The sequence below is a fragment of the Ambystoma mexicanum genome, chromosome 7q (genome assembly GCF_040938575.1).
Source record: "Ambystoma mexicanum isolate Mex_15411 chromosome 7q, UKY_AmexF1_1, whole genome shotgun sequence".
Classification (NCBI taxonomy): Eukaryota; Metazoa; Chordata; class Amphibia; order Caudata; family Ambystomatidae; genus Ambystoma; species Ambystoma mexicanum.
In genome coordinates this window covers 530,134,610-530,150,813 of record NC_090941.1, presented here as the reverse complement: position 1 = coordinate 530,150,813, position 16,204 = coordinate 530,134,610, and the positions used below count along the sequence as shown (strand labels likewise).

General features: G+C 45.6%; 1 protein-coding gene across 1 annotated transcript in view; it reads left to right on the top strand.

The window, feature by feature from the left end:
• COG3 (component of oligomeric golgi complex 3) overlaps window positions 1-16,204 on the top strand; it is a 1,080,852-nt gene that overhangs the window by 551,616 nt on the left and 513,032 nt on the right. Inside the window, exon 15 of the mRNA XM_069640775.1 lies at window positions 14,924-15,045. Coding sequence (XP_069496876.1) covers window positions 14,924-15,045 — 122 coding nt within the window. The remainder of the gene's footprint in view (window positions 1-14,923; window positions 15,046-16,204) is intronic.

The following is a 16,204-nucleotide window of genomic DNA, read 5'->3' as shown; positions in this document are numbered from 1 at the left end:
TCTGGACAGCGAACCACTTCAGGGGCACGTGGTTGGTGAATATAGTAAATGTCCGTCCCAGAATATAATATCGGCGGGACTCCACAGCCCACTTAATAGCCAAGAACTCCTTTTCTGTGGTGGAGTATGCCAACTCATGAGGAAGTAAATTACGGCTAATGAAAGCCACCAGATAGAGATCATCAACAGTCCCTTGTGACAGAACTGCCCCTAGGTCGCTTCCTTAGGGATCAGTTTGTTGGTAGAAATGGCTTGTGAAGACCGAGCAGCTCAACACTGGGTGGCTGGAAATAATGGTTTTGAGATGTTGAAAGGCTTTGATTAATTTTCCATCCGAGGTCAGATCACCAGTGTGTGAAGACGTAAGAGCGTCTGTAAGGTGTGCAGCTATGGAAGAGAACGGAAGGATAAAGCGTCTATAGTATCTGACAGGCCCGACAAAGCCCAAAAATGCCCTAATGGTTTTCCTTGTCATCAGAAGTGGTAAATGTAGTATTGCCTCGACCTTGTTGACTTGGGGGGTCTGTTCTCACCCCTTCCTATGGTGTACCCCAGGTATTTGGTTTGACTGACAGCCAACATGGTTTTCTCCGGGGTAATGTGCAATCCTGCTTTGCCCAAGGTCGCAACAATGTTCTTAAGGTGTACAAGATGGTACTGAAAACGATGATGTCGTCCAGGTATGCAGAAGAGTAGACTGAATGTGGTGTTATCAAGGCAATAGATGTGGAGGACTCTTTCCGTTCCTTCAGGAGGTTGATATGGTAGTTCTTTTGTTTTCTGTCAGGTTGGCTAACCAGGTAATTCATAGATCCTATGACTGTCTTTATTTGATAAGGACCCCCTCCTTCTGGCTAACATTTTGTTATCATTGGTTGGTAACAGAACCAACACCTTGTCACCTACTTGGAAGTTTCTCATGCGACTGCTACGGTTATATTTTTGTTCTTGTTAGGCCTGTCCTAGGTCGATATCACCAGATCCCATAGGTTCTCCAAATGTTGTCTCAAGATTTCTTTATATTCAGATAGGGGTGGCTCTTCTTGTCCTTCCCAGTCTTCTTTTATCAGATCAGGTAATATCAGATCAGGTTAATATGGCGAGAAGCTCATCGAGGACTGAGGAGTGTCTCGCAGGACCATTAATACCCACGGTTCGGCTCTGTTCCAATTCCTTCCATTTGGTGCAGTCACTTTTTTGAGCATTTGTTTTCGCATCTTGTTATACTTTTCTACAAGTCTGTACGTTTGTGCGTGATAAACGGAAGTCCGTATCTGTTGGATGTTCATTCGCTGACAGGCCTTTCTCATTATGGTGCACATAAAATTGCTAGCTTAATCGGTGCTGATCTCCTACGGTATCCCTACTCTTGTGAAGAAAGTTATAAGCAGGTCACAAACTTCAGTTAACAAGAACAGTTCCTTTTACTTCTGTTCCTCATCCCTACTTATCCGATAGCAGAGCCCCCTTTTCCCCCATGAACCATGGGCCTGTTTCTTCACTCGGTTCCTTGTGAGTAACTGCTTTTTTTCTTGCTCTTTGGAGTGTTGGATCGGTCTGGCTTTTGGCCCGGAAGGATGTCTCAGCCCGTCCAGCTGAGACATCCAGCATCCAGTCTGTTGCATACATAGTCCGTTTTCTGCTATTCCATTTTCTTTTCTCCGCTCTGACTTACTGACGTGTTTTTATTTCCCTCAACTGGTGGTTCTGATTTGCGAAAAAGGCACATCTCTCAGCCACTCCTCCTCCCTGAGAGTCTCAGAAGGTCAGCATGTCTGACCCCAGTAGAACAGGAGACCACAAGGAAGGCATTATGGCAGCTCTGAGGTCAATATCAAAGACTATATTGTTTATACCGAAATTGATGATTCTGGAAGGGTGGGATCTTACATCCCCATGATCACACTTAATCCATATGGGAGGGGTCTTACAAATTTTACTGCCACTTACTTCAGAGGTGATGCCCATGCTGGCTCCCACTATCAAGTATAACCTGAGTGTGTCTTCCATCTACGGTCACCTCCACAGTGTACGTATATCTTCTCTGATATTTTGGGGTTTGAACAGCCACCACTTTCATCGGGTCTACTTTGGTTCTTCGAGTGCTAAACGGGCTATTTGACCCCATTCAATGCAGTCAAAGCAGTGTGGTTGCCTAGATGCTGGAGGTAAGAGGATGTTTCGGGGTTCGGCTCTGTCCAGCGTCTGATCACCAGAGGGCCAACAGGGAACTGTTGTCTTGTGGGTAGGTGTTTCTGTGTGACCCATCTGCTCCGGTATTCTGTATGTGACAGGCTTTTTGACAGGCGGTAGCGATGTTGATAACCTCAGAAAGAGTTGGGCGATGATGCTGTCTCGCCCATCTTTCTACTGGGGCGGGTTGAGCCTCCACAGATTGCGCAATCTGTATCTTCTCAATGATTTTTGCAACGGTGGCTGTTGCTGGCTTTAGCCATTTCTCTGTTAAGTCTTGAATGCGGTAGTATAATCGGCTTGGCATTTCTCCTGCATTTAGCTTGTTTTCACAGAACCGGATCCTATAGGCTTCATCGTCCATCCCTAGTCCCTCACTTTATTTCCCCATGTGGAGCGTCTCCTGTGGGGTTTGCCGCCTGGTATGCCCCTTGCATGGCGCTTGTAAGGAGAGGCACTATAAAGTGATCCCACCATTCCGGGGCCCATTGGGCATTCCAGGCCACACATTGAAAGTTTTAAAAGAAAAATCTGGGATCTTCTCCGGGTTGGTATTTCATTAGGATAGAGGGTGGTACTACCGGGTGTCCCCATGCAGCCGCCATCACATCAGTTATTTGTTTGAGGGCTTCTTGATTTGTCTTATGTGTTGCGCCCTGAATTTTTGATCACCTGTTGGAAAGCCTGATGGTCTGCTTGGGCCTGATGGCTCTGGCCTTGCAGCATCTCCTGCGACTGCTGCTGGCCCTCTGCCAAGGTCTGATGAGGGCTTTCATAACGTGCTTCCATCCCACCGCTGCCGCCACTTGTGGGATTCAGAGGCGGGGATGGTGTTGGATGAACGAAAACCTTTTTTGGCAGGCAAACGGGGAGTCAGTTCACCTCAGACCAAAATAGAAGAAAGTAAACAAAATAAAAGTTAGCTTTCCTTTTTAACTTCAAGAAACATTAAGCTCTTCTGAGACTAATATGCTCTCGCTCGTTTCTTCCTGATGTGCTCAAAGCAGACCTTAATAGGCCCAACAAAATTCTCTCTTCTCCGTATTGCGGTCTGGGTCCTGCAAGAAGCAGAAACAGAATGACACACTGTATCCTGTTTGCTATGCTTTATTGCTTTATTGCCACAGTGGCCAATACGTTTTAGGGGGAATTACACGTTCAATACTCAATACGTGGTCAGGCCCGTCCCTCTAGTTTAATCTCATGACCCATGGACGCCATAGCCCTTGCCTGTCGCCAGCACGATCATAATGAAGGATGTCCTGTGGTGCTTGCACGCTTCCTGGAGCGGCTGAGCTATGCTCAAACTGCACTGAAGGGGAGCAGTGTTCAAGTATTCGAAAGCCTGAATTCGCACAAGGTTTTCAGAAAGCATGGTAAGTACGTTGTAGTAGCTCTGAGAGCAAAGCTGCCGTCTCTGACACAACAGCACTGCTATTTGAATATATTGCTGCGTCTGTCAACAGAGCCGCAATCCGGTCCTTTTTGGAGAAAGCCGAGCCGGGTACAGGCTCTATACCTGCGGCTCCCCACACATCTGTGGATTGGTCTCCGTTGCGTTTTTCAATGGTGTTAGGCAGCTTCCAGCGGTCCAGCTGCCATTGTTGGGATATTCTCCCAGAGGTTGCCAGCATATCCCAACAGTCCAGTCGCCGTAATTAGGATATTCTCCCAGAGGTTGCAGGCAAGTCTCTGCTGTCTGACCGCCTCCGTTTGGATACTCTCCCACACCTCCTTATTGGGCACTATCGCTACCGTCAGTGGAATTGGATCCTCCAGACTTCCAAGATCATCCGTACTTTGGTTTAGTTCTCTCCATCCCCATGTACGCACATTATCTCTACTGACTCTCTTGAGTCTAGGGCAGTTGGGTGAACGAGTCCTTACCTGACAGCAGTCTATTTACTGCCCAAGTCAATTAAAGTGTGAGTCCAGGTTTGGTTAACTTTAACCTTTTCTCTGACCTAGAAGGAGCCAGTCTTAAATACGAGCACATCAGCTCCATTAGAAGGTTCTGGTCCTCACTCCTCCCATTCTCTCCACTTGTTCGCTCCTAACCACCTATTTCCATAGGTTATATCAGTTGTTTTTTTTGGGCAAACCTGTCATGAATACTTCTTCATGGAAACTGTGGCACAAATGGAAGATCGGCCATTGAACCGCTCCACAAGTTGTTTCCTTAACGTTCATTAGCAGTCTAGTGTTTTTCAACATGGCGTCCTCCCGTTTCCTTAACAATTGTGCAGTCCGCCCATTCCCTGCGTTTCAACCCGGTTACCCCTTTGGGTAAAATGCTGTTTCCTTTTCTCTCGCGTTGCTTCTGCCTTATTTTCCCTGCTTGCTGCCATCCTTGCTACACCCCGCTTTCAGCCTCAACTTGTTCTGCCTTGTCTCACCCGCTTCGCTCCTTCTGTTCATGTGGCTTCTTACCTTCTCTTGCACCGTTCTTATTGTTACACTGCTTGACTACCTGTTTGCTTTGTGGCATTTTTGCTAGACTTTGAGTATACATCTTTAGTGGCCGATCAGTTGCTGGATTGCTACTTCCACCGTCCTGTTCCATCTTGTTTTTGTTTTTTTCTGCATGCTCGCTTTTTCCCCATCGACTGGCTGTTTCTGGGAGGAGTCCAAAATACAACCCACAAAGGAAACAAAGTTGCTGGTTTTTTATGTAGGCTCCCAAACTCGTCTGCTGCCTAATAACTAACCTAAATCCACCCAAGAATACCCGAATCAGACATCACAACGATGCTCCTCTCAGAAATATCGCAAGATTACCAAATTCACATATTGACTTCCCTGTTTTATTTGAACTCGGGAGAGAAATTCGAAAGTTGCAAATGTTCGGCTCCTGCGGAGTCACCTGAATCTGGCAATTGAGGCTGTGAGGATTCGTAGGCGGGTGTGGACAGATTCACCTAGGTTTAATCCATTCTCACAAAAAGGCTTTATAAATGCTTTATCAATAGCATGGTAATGTGCCATGTTCAAAAATCTAAATCTCTCATTGTGCACTGCTCTGCCGCAGGACTAGGTACCAGAATCTGGAATTTTTAGTACTACTAATAACTCCACCTGTGCAGGTCTAATGAACGACATGAAAACTGAATCTGTGCTTTACAGCACTGCCTTTGTCACTATACACTGTGGCATGTTCCTAAACACTTAAAGCATGAATGTTGCCATTTCAGCTCTGCATCTCACCCTCCTTCCCCACAATCCATGAAGCTGATGATCTTGAACAACTAATAATCTGAATATAGAGATTTGTGCTTTATGTTGGATATCATGGAGTCAACAATACTACTTTCCCAGCATCACACTATTCTGATCCACTTGACGTCTTGAGACTGCAGTACACATTTTTCAACCATCCTGATATTGTCATGCTAGATACCCTGTAGCCTGAAACTGCTTCTGTTCAGATGCCACCTACTGGAAGTCACTTGGTCCTGCACTTCTAAATGTTTCCAGGGCTAGGATAAAGCAGTGCAACTATTAGATACAGGATGCAGGCTCTCCTTCACAGGTGCTATCTAATTTAAGGCCCTGCTCAACCAGAGCTGATCTCCACCAGCATTGTGATTTCAACCCCTTTACGATGCCCTTTGTGTCCCGACCAAAGCAATTCTTGGATTGAGTGTGTTTTATCCATGTTTTTTCATTCTGTTTGCAGCAATTCTATCATTGGAAGCCTGTGTTCTTGACTTCTGCCTTATTATTTTAAAATCTAATCTTGGATTTGCGAGGCTGGAGACTGCATTTTGACTGGGGTAGTGGCAGATGGCTGCATTTTGTTTGTTTTATGAAAAAGCAATCCATCTCCCCAGAGTAGTTATCCAGTTACCTTTTTTGCTGTCCAGAAACTGCATATGTTGGTACCTGCTGAATCAGCAACAATTGCTGATGGTTCCTTTTAATCTGCAGGCTGAATATTCCTTGTGTTCTTGGGGTCCAGTAAAAGCCAAACTACAATTACCAGAACACAAAATCAAATGTAGGGCTTGCTACACTTTTCACACCTGACAAGAGATTAGGTGGCGCTTTAAGTAATATCTGTTATTACCCACTCCCTGGTACTTTGTGAGAACAGTGTCGAATCTAACTAGGGAACAAAATAACAAAGCTCTTGTGTTTTGCCATGTTAAATAATATCTCACCCATTCCTGTTTTTGTTTGTATTTTGAGGGTTGTTGTCTTGTCTTTACACTGAGAAATGCAAAACTACAGAAAACAGAATGCAAATTAAATCAGGCCTGGATAAAAAAGCTCACCTCTGAGATGGGGCCTCCTGTGACACACGAGTGGAGTGAAACAGAAAACAAATGCCCTACACAGTTTCTAAGGCAACCTCTGGAGGGCATGATCAGGGAAGTAGGAGCATAATTTAGGAAGATCTCTGACCAAACGTCAGCTGCAGATGATCGAATTTACACCTTTAACCACACAGCCACAGTCTTCGGAGAGCAGGTGGCAGAGCTGCATCAGTTATCAAACCGATTGGAGGATTGGGCAGATGATGGAGAGGAACGCGCTTCCCTGAATAAACAGGACTTGTGGACTGTTGGAATGACTTAAAGGATGCTCCTTTGAAGTATTTCTTGAAAAATGGCTAGTCAATCAGATGGACAAGAAGAGTATGTCTGTCTTTTACAGTTGAAAGTGCACAGAGGGGTCCAGTGAGATCACACCCCACGAGGAGCTCCTCTGATGGTCACAGTACCTCAGCTCTTTAACTTCAGAGACCAGAATGCACTCCTCTGAAAGGCCTGATACCACTGTTCATTGACAGCGAAAGGATCCAAAGTGTTCGTGTTCCTATGTTTTAATTTAAACAGCAATGCAAATCCTATGAAGCAATCATGAAAAAACTGGGGGAAAGGGAATTACGTTTATGCGTCTCTTTCCAGCCAAGCTTTAAATATTATATGCAGGGAGGTCCTGGTTCTTTCACACCCTGAAGAAGTCTGAGGCTGACTGGAGTGGTTTGGGGGACATGGGCAGAAGAGATTTTGGAACTTGAAGTTCTTTGGGGGGTGGGGGGATGGCATGTTCCTAGAGAAGGAAAAGATTCAGGCTGAGTGAGTGACCCAGACAAGTCTAAAAACATGACAGAATTATTGTTATGGATGATGAATCTTTGTTTCTCCATGCTGTGTGTGGCAGGGGAAGAAAAAAACAGCAAGAGGATGAGAACAGCGTGCCTGGGGCTGAGAGCTGAAGGGTCATACGTCCAAATTAATATTGGGAGGTTAAGAGATCTGCATGTTTCAGTGCATTTTGAGAGTTGCAAGTGGAATTCATAATGCTAATACACGTTGCTAATACATTGTATGAAGTTGTTGAAGTTGACTTCAGTTGTTGAACCAAATGGTTGGTTGACAGATGTGTCTTGGGTAAGGAGTTGGGAGGGAAGGGCAGTCATCAGGGTTTGATGGTTTTGGTTCCCTTCTGAGAAACCAAGTTTATGCCCATAATTTGGTTACAGTCACTGGTGAGTGTGTTGCAAGTCATATGATGGGAAATTCACAACCTATTGTTGTTCAGGCAGGATAGCAGGAGCATCACTTAAAAGCCTCTCTTGGGATTTAAACAGCATCTCTGATAATATTGAGGGATGCTTCATAGTAATGATCCCAGACTACTATGTTCATAAATCATTTGGATGAAAATTCTGCATGTACAATCACTTCTTTATCCAACATGTTGCTGTTTCTAAACAAGAGGTTCTTAAAAATATTGTTTTGTATTGTGTTATGGTACTGTGCTCTTAAGTCCTATAAACCAGCACCCCAAGTTCTCAAAGTCCATTGCATTGGCGGCCAGATAGCGACTATTGCCTACCTTAAGGAATTTTTGATGCACTGTTTTTGGCCTGTGTCTTCCTACTTAAGCTGAGTCCTAGAATTTGGAATGCATACTTTATCAATGAAGGGATTTTGCAGTGCACTGTTGAAGCATGTTTTAATCTGTGTGTAATCTTTCTGTAAACTCTCAGCTTGCAAGATCTATAGTAGTGGTTTACCCCAAGGAAAATCAGCAAAACGTATGGGTTTGGAGCATTTGGATTGGTTGAAGAAGACTTGGGAACATAGAGGACTTCACTGGTTATATTGACTTTGGTGACCTAGGGGCAACAATATACCCCTTGACGTGGATTTCAATGGTTCCAGATGTCCTTGTGCCTCCTCGGGGATCACAATAAGGATTTTTTCTGGCATCAATTAGTGAGCAGGAGCTACCCAGGGGAATGAGGAGCTAGTACACCATTGTAACTATTCGTCCATCACATACGATTCAGTATGCTTTAAATGTTTGCATCATGTGTCCTAGTGCACCTTTGTCCACAGAGTTAATGTCGCATAAAAGTATGTTTGTATGGCATCAGATGGGTGTCGAGTGTGCCTCCTGGTAGCTGTTGGTATCAAGCTAATGTGATGAATCCAGTGGAGTCATCATGGATTCCCCGGCAGTGACCTCCTCCCATGTGGCCAGGGGAGGGCAGCCGCTACTTGATCCTGACCCTGGGGGCGGCTTTATGAGGGAGAATCACATGGGAGGAGACAACCACTGGGGAGATGTCATAACTTCATTGGATGAGACGTGGTATCGCCCCTTTTCTCATGAGGAAGACCCTCTAATACCCAATACCTTAATCAACTATTTCCAGCTACTTGTTCCCCTTTCTAGAAGTAGAGAAACCCCTTCTTCAAATTTCTTTGGTCAGACACCCACCTATAACCAAAATGCACAAAGCTCCAACGCAACACATTTTGCTTCTAAGAGTCTCATGTGAAACCACTGAGAAGAAATATTTAAGCACCATATGTCCAATGACATCTGTGGACTTCAACTTCCAGAATCACCCAAGTACTGAGACGAGGAGGATGAAGGAGTTTGTACAAGATAACAAGAGTGCAAAGCACAATATGCAGTCTAGTTGTTTTTCAAATTCACCTGTGCGCGGGAGATTTAAACCGGGCACGTGCACTACGGAGGAGGGCAATGCAGGAGAAGACGTTTGCTCTTATGCAGAGGCTCACAAATGCGGAAATTGCGTACCGATGTGGCAGAGAAGAGAAGGCTGCCAAATCTGAAGAAGAGACGCTGAGCGGGAGACAGACTTGCCGTAGAGACGCTGGGAGCCGCGAGAGAGGTCCTGTGTCGCGTCAAGTCGGTGAGGCATTGTTTTCCATTCTAGGACCTGAAGGGAGAAGGCGTGTGACCATGGAAATGCGAAGGAAGCAGGAAGGACATCGGCACACCCCAGTGTGAGAGGTGGATGAAAGTATCACGCTGCAGAAGCACAAAACGGACCGTAGACGCTTGAAAAAAATTGTGAGTTTACCCAAAGTCAGTCGGGACCCCGGGGTGTTCTGGCGACCACACCGACAATTAGCATGTGATACCACTGTCAACACTACAAGAAGATTGTTTGAATATAGAAAAGGCAAATTACAAACCCCAATGAGCTATGGATCCATGAAATGCTTGTGGGGCAAAAGCTGAACAAACCTTACCACAAACATATATACCAAGCCAAGAGCAATGCATACAGTATTGGTGATAACGAGAAACTGTGAAACGCATGAGAAGTCCTGGCAAGGCGCAAGACACCAGGCAATTGAAATGCATAAGCAGTCCTGGCAGGGGAGTATACCACGGAAGTGCGAAACCGCAAGTGAAGTCCGAGCAGGAGAGTATACAGACAGTTGGAATTGCATAAAGAGTCCGGGCAGGATAGTGAACACAGCAATTTGCAAAGATTCACAAAATGTTAAAGAAAGACGGTGTCTTCTGAACCACAGAGACATTTGTATTAAAGAAAGACTGAATGTGCTGCCTAAAAACACGAACCTTGGGACCTAAGGAGAGATATAAAGGAACTGTTAGTAACAGAGACAATTGCCATCCTACTTAAGAATACAGGGGAAGAGGTCCAACCTCTGGATCGAAGTGCTTTCATTTTGGAGAACATTTTTGTTGGAGTTATTCTTACTTTTAAATTGTCAACACTTTTATTTGCCAACATCAGGCTAAAGACATTTCCTTGCACCCTTTATTATTTTATTAGTGTGAGGGTCAGAATCGGATATTTTGGCCACAAGAACACTTTTCAGGTATTGACATCCTGACACCAACAGATCCTTAGTATTGTTTGTTTAGGTAGGGAAACTCCTCTTTAGCATAGGATGAGAGAGGCATTTTCCCAACTCATTTTAAATTAATAAAAGTCTTTAGCCACAACATGGCTACCTTGTTTCATACTCTAATTTCTGACTCCTCACACTAACCAGACTCTTCTAATGGATTCATCATGTCTCAGATTCCTCATCTATGATAGCCATGCACAGCTGTTCTCTGGAAAAATCGCCGCCGCTGCAGTGTTCCGTCCAACTCTTCCATGCGCCGGATATGACGTTGGGGCCAGTGTGTGTATATGTGTGTGTATATATATATATTGGTGCAGCACCCCACGACCTCGGTTCCTTTTTTCCATGCACTCAGTTAGCTAATTAGGAACACGCTCCTCAAACTTCTTATTACGGAAAACACCAGGCCGAATCCGTCAAAGGCCTCCGGTTTCAAGCCATGTGCGGACTGCAGCCGGCAGATGTCGATCTCGGATCTGCTCCGGATATGCTTGCACTGCCTGGGCAAGGACCATGAGACCCAGGATTGCTGGTTGTATCAGTCCATGCACCAAAAGGCACTGTGGGAATGGGGTGGCGAAGGACCACTCCTGCACGCGAAGGGCTCAGGCCTGTTTCAGAAGGAGAATTAGGTCTCTCAGCGCCACCAGTCACCGCGTTCAGGTGGCATGGTGCTGGGGGCTTAGTGGGAATACGTTCCACTCCTTAAAGACGCCTTTATGTCTAAGTTGTATGATGAGGAAGGTGACCGAGTCACTTTTGGACTTGACCCCATCGGTTGGTAAGTGAGAGACTTCCCTGAGGACTTTTGTGTGTGGACCCCGGGGAACGTGCACAGTAATGCGTGATGAGTTGTTGTGCATCACAGACCATCTGTACGTTGAGTGAGTGAAATTGCTTCCCATAGCGATACACCGCCTCAATTGCATGTCTGACAGTCAACTCCACATGCGTACAGTCTAATGCGCCAATTCAATTGGGCATGCCGGTGAGGGCATGGAAGGCCACTTTGGTGGCCCTGACCTGTGCAGAGGTTCGGGGTAGGGCAATGTGGTCTGACACATGGCATAGCAGCGCATCAAGTACCTGGAAGAGTATCCTTGAAAAACAGGGTTGTGACAGCCTGTGCCGCTCCCCAACAGTGTGGTGATAGGTTCCAGTGGCAAGAAAGTGCAGTACGGAGACTAACTTCAGCAGGGGTGGGATGGCAGTCCGGATGTTGATTCTGCTGCTGATGTCTTCATCGATGAGTGACAATTGATAATATTGTGGCCCCGTCAAGCCTGTATAATGTGTGAATTCGACTTGGGGTCCGGTTCCAGGGTGAGGCCCAGATGCAGGGGATTGCTGGCTGCCTGCAGGGTGGTACCTGCTGTACATTGATATTTGGGATGGCCACAGGGTTCCACATTTGCTTCCTGCGCCTACGCCGCCTCCTTCTCTGCCTGAGTGCTGCTTCTAACTCCACTGCTGCTTGTAGGTTCCCCATCCCAATTGCTGCTGGGCCAACTGCCAGCATGGTTGTGTTGGAAGGTGGGTTGTTTGTGGGTGTGGCCCTTTTGTAGGTTCCCAGTGGCCTATGATGTGCAGCTGGCCTAATTGTGCACACCTGGAGCTTGTTGCATCTCACCTGGCACTGTTTAACGCCTAGTCTGCGATGCCGGTGTTACTGGCGCAGTGTTCATGGTATTCCCGCTATTTTTATCCCGGTATTTCGGTGTACGTGGTACTCGTAATGTACCAGGTATTACGCTGTGGCGGTAATTGCGGGAGCTCCGGCGAGTCAGCCCACTGTTTGCGGTCACAGTGATACCGGGTGCTGTTGCACCGTGGGGGTCACTTTGCTGTGATGTTGTTTCTGCCATTGCAGGTCAGAATGTGCCGGTCCGGTAAACGGTGCCGGTACGGATCTACCGGCACCGTTGATTCCGGACCGGCAAACTTGTAATGAGGGTGAGTGTCTCCCTGATGGCGGCTCATTGGGCCAGATGGAAGAATGTTTTAGCGTATGCCCTGAGCAGACACCCTTCAGCCTCCCACGAGTGGGAGCTCCGTTATGAAGTTCTGTAGGGGATCTTCTATTTATGGGGAACTCCTCAAGTGGATCTCTTCGCTTCCATTGTCGACAGGAAGTGCGAGTTGTTCTGAATTTCCTAATCAGGGAGCTTTGGGGGACGCACTGGCGGACGAGTGGACTTTCAGTCTCATTTATGTTCCCGCTGATCCCTGTCATTCCGCTGGTTCTCCGGAGACTGTGCCTGTTTAGAAACCACAAGGATCCCGATTGACCCAGACTGGGGCCAGAGAACGTGGGATCTGGAGTTGCTGGACATGTCCATCTGCTCTCTCCGACGTCTTCCAAAGAGAGTGGACTTGCTCTCCCGATCGGAGGGGTGGGTCCTCCATCCAAACCTAAGCAGCCTGAACCTTCATCCTTGGCTACTGAGATGCAAGGGATGGGACTTGTCAGACGACTTCCTCGATGTGCTCCTTTCATCTTGGAGGCCCGCTACAAAATCCATTTATGCCTGCAGGTAGCATACATTTTCGATTTGGTGCTGGTAGAGGGATTTTGATCTTTTATCCTCTCCTCGGTCACCTGTCCCATGTGTTGGATTTGCTGCTTTGCTAGACCCAAGCAGACCTGCAGATTGGCACAATGAAGGGTTACCTAGCCGCTATTTCTGTGTTCATGAGGTCCCCAGAGCTAGGCTTATTTTTCACCATCCCCACTGTTATGCAGTTCTTTCTTGGTTTGTGTAACCAGTTTACTCCCCGGCAGTTTGTGGTTCTGTTGTGGATTTGAATTTAGTTTTAATATGTCTTATGGGCACTATGATATCCCTATCCAAGCACAGCTCCTTCATTCCAGTTCTATTAGATTGCTAACCCTTAAGGTGATTTTACTGGTTGCCATCACTTCCATGAGTGAATGAGCTCCAGGCATAGTCGGTTTTACCTCCCTATTTGTTTTTTTCCAAAGAGAAGGTGACATTAAGAGTGAGATCCGCCTTTCTACCGAAGGTGGTTTTGGAATTCCATCTCTCTCAGAAGATCCATCTTCCTTTGTTTTTTGCTCCGCCTCACCCTTCCAAGGCAGAGGAACTATTCTATCGACTGGACCCGATACGGGCCCTGAGGTTCTACATCTCTCATACCAGAGAGGCAAGGAAAGATGACCAGCTTTTCATTGGTTAATCTGGTGCTCGTGCTGGCAGGGCTGTGACCAAACAAACCCTGTCCAGATGGATCATTCTCTACATCTCAGAATGCTACGATCTGGCTGGGAAGGCTGTGCCTGAGAGCCTTAGAGCTCATTCTACCAGAGGCGTAGCTACCACCTCGCCCTGCAGAGGGGAGTCCTGGTCCGGGACAATTGCCAGGCAGCAACATGTTTGTCAAGCATTACTGCATTACTGCTTGGAGTCCCTTGTGGGTCAGGATGTCTGTTTTGGTAGGGCAGTCCTCCAGAGTTTTCTGGTTTAGGTGGTGGTCTTGCTTCCTCCCTCCTCCAAATTAACGTACTGCTTTAGGAGTCTATTGTGGCAGGAAAGAATCCATTAGAAGAATAAATTGCTTACCTCTTGGTTATGTTCTTTCAGATGGATGTTCCTGCTATGGATTCCACATTGCCATCCCTACCTGCCCCTAAGTTGTATGGTCCCTCGGCTTCAAAGTGTTAGGGAAAAAGGGTGGAACTGAGGTAATGGGGCATTGTGCCACCATATATAATGGCCCAAATGTCACATCTGGTGCGGGATGTGTAGAGATGTCGGATGGAGCCGTGCAGCACCCCCAGAGTCGAAAATGTTTCAGGAGAACAGCTGCGCTGGGATAGGGATATCATAGATATGGAATTTGTGGCAGGGAACATCCATCAGAAAGAACATTATCGAGAGGTAAGTAATTTGTTCTTCTAGGCTACACGCAGGAGCTAATTGGCTGACAGTAATTTTGAACCCTGCACCCTTGATATCGTCTGAGAGAGCCGGAAAGTGCAGTTCATTTATTAATTATAGTGGCTTTATAGCATTGTTCGTAAACCCAATAATGTTGTTTTTTTGTTTTTTTTTAAATAAAGATTCAGTAAGTGTAATGTAGTCATAACATTAAATGCTTATTTGTGGTTATCAGTGTTTGTATGATGTTTTATTGCTGATGTATCACCATACATCATTGCTTCTGTATTAGTTTATATTCCTCAGAATGACGCTTGTAGTGGGACTTGACTGGTTGGAGTTAATAAGACAAAATGATGCTCTGCGTCAGTTTACACTAGTTGTCTGCATAACTGGCATTCCTGCAGTAGAAGGTGCCGCTTATTGGTGCCATTCAGGAGTATTAAAAGAGTACTTCAAATACCTTTTTCCCAACAATTTTAAACTGGTGGAAACACCAGGCTCTGTTTCAAAACATAAGCCATATTGTTTAAGCATGGAGGACAGAATGCTGTAATTAGTATATTTAGATGTTATCCTTCATAACAATGCATTTTTGTTTTCAAGCTCACGTTGTGTTATTATTTTATGTTGATTTAATAAAATGTTCATATTTGTGTTTGCTTCGTTTTCATGCAGGTGCATCAGAAGGCCTTAGTACAAGGCCTCAAACAATTTCACCAGCTGATCTTCATGGAATGTGGTATCCTACAGTCAGAAGAACTCTGGTGTGCTTATCCAAATTGTACAGATGCATAGATGTACGTAATTACATTTTTTTATTTAAATTTTTTGTGTGCGATTTGGTTAATATAAACCTTACACAACATTATAAAACACAACTTGTACATTATACATATCACATATTGTAAGAAAGCACACATTTAAAGCAATGGTTCGGTCAGAAATATTATTGTCCCTATGGTTCGGCCATGTGCTTTTAACCATAATTCGATCATCGTACAAACATTTCATATGCACCTTACCCGAATTTTTGTCTCATGAACACAAGCAAAATTAGGCAGCAGGGCGCGGCCATCTTGTGATAATCTTATCACTTGCCGCCTCGCCCTGGGTGACCTGCGTTTGCAGCACTAAATCATATCCCCCGCCCCTGAGCCTGAGATTACCAAATCATTTATATTCTCCGCCTCTCTCCGTGATGTTGCTGGGCAGCGTGGCCAGACGCACCCAGTCGTCACCTACGCGACTAGACGTGGAACCCGGAAAACAACACACATTGTCTCACAGCGCAGCGCGTCACAATTAAGAATATGAAACTGTACTTTAAAAGGAAACAGCAAGACTGTACAATTGGTAAAGTACATTTATTTCACATTAAATGTTTCGATAACATTCAGCGTCTGAACTAATCAATGAAAATTGATGTTTTTTTCTTTGCTCGCGTTCCATAAATCCGCAAATGTTTATCGTGAGTCACGCACTGTTCCTTTTGGGTACACAGGGTGTTCATTTTGTCTAAATGAAGCACTTCGGTCGCTCGGTGAATAGCAAGGCTGGTGCATCAACTTGGCACTAGACCACCGTAAAGGTTGTTATGTTGCTCCTAATCGCTGATACCGCGCACAGACATATTGGACCTAGTCTGTCGTCCCAAAAGACGGTTAAGTAGATCCATTGATTAACATGCAGATGTAGCTGGCAGTTGAAGAAGCCATCGGTCGGGGCTCTGGAATAGATGACAATCGCAGAACGGCACAATGTACCTCTTTGCAAAAGATAAAAATTGAAAAGTGTCTCAGTAGCCGATCTGTATTACAATTAATCATTTCTTTTATTAGCGCAGAGGTGACACAATGAACCGAGAGAATACAACGTGGAATATCAAAGTACTCTGCTATTTGCTTCCGAGGATAGTGCGATCAAGAATGTTGAGCTCTAAACGTAATGCGTAAACTG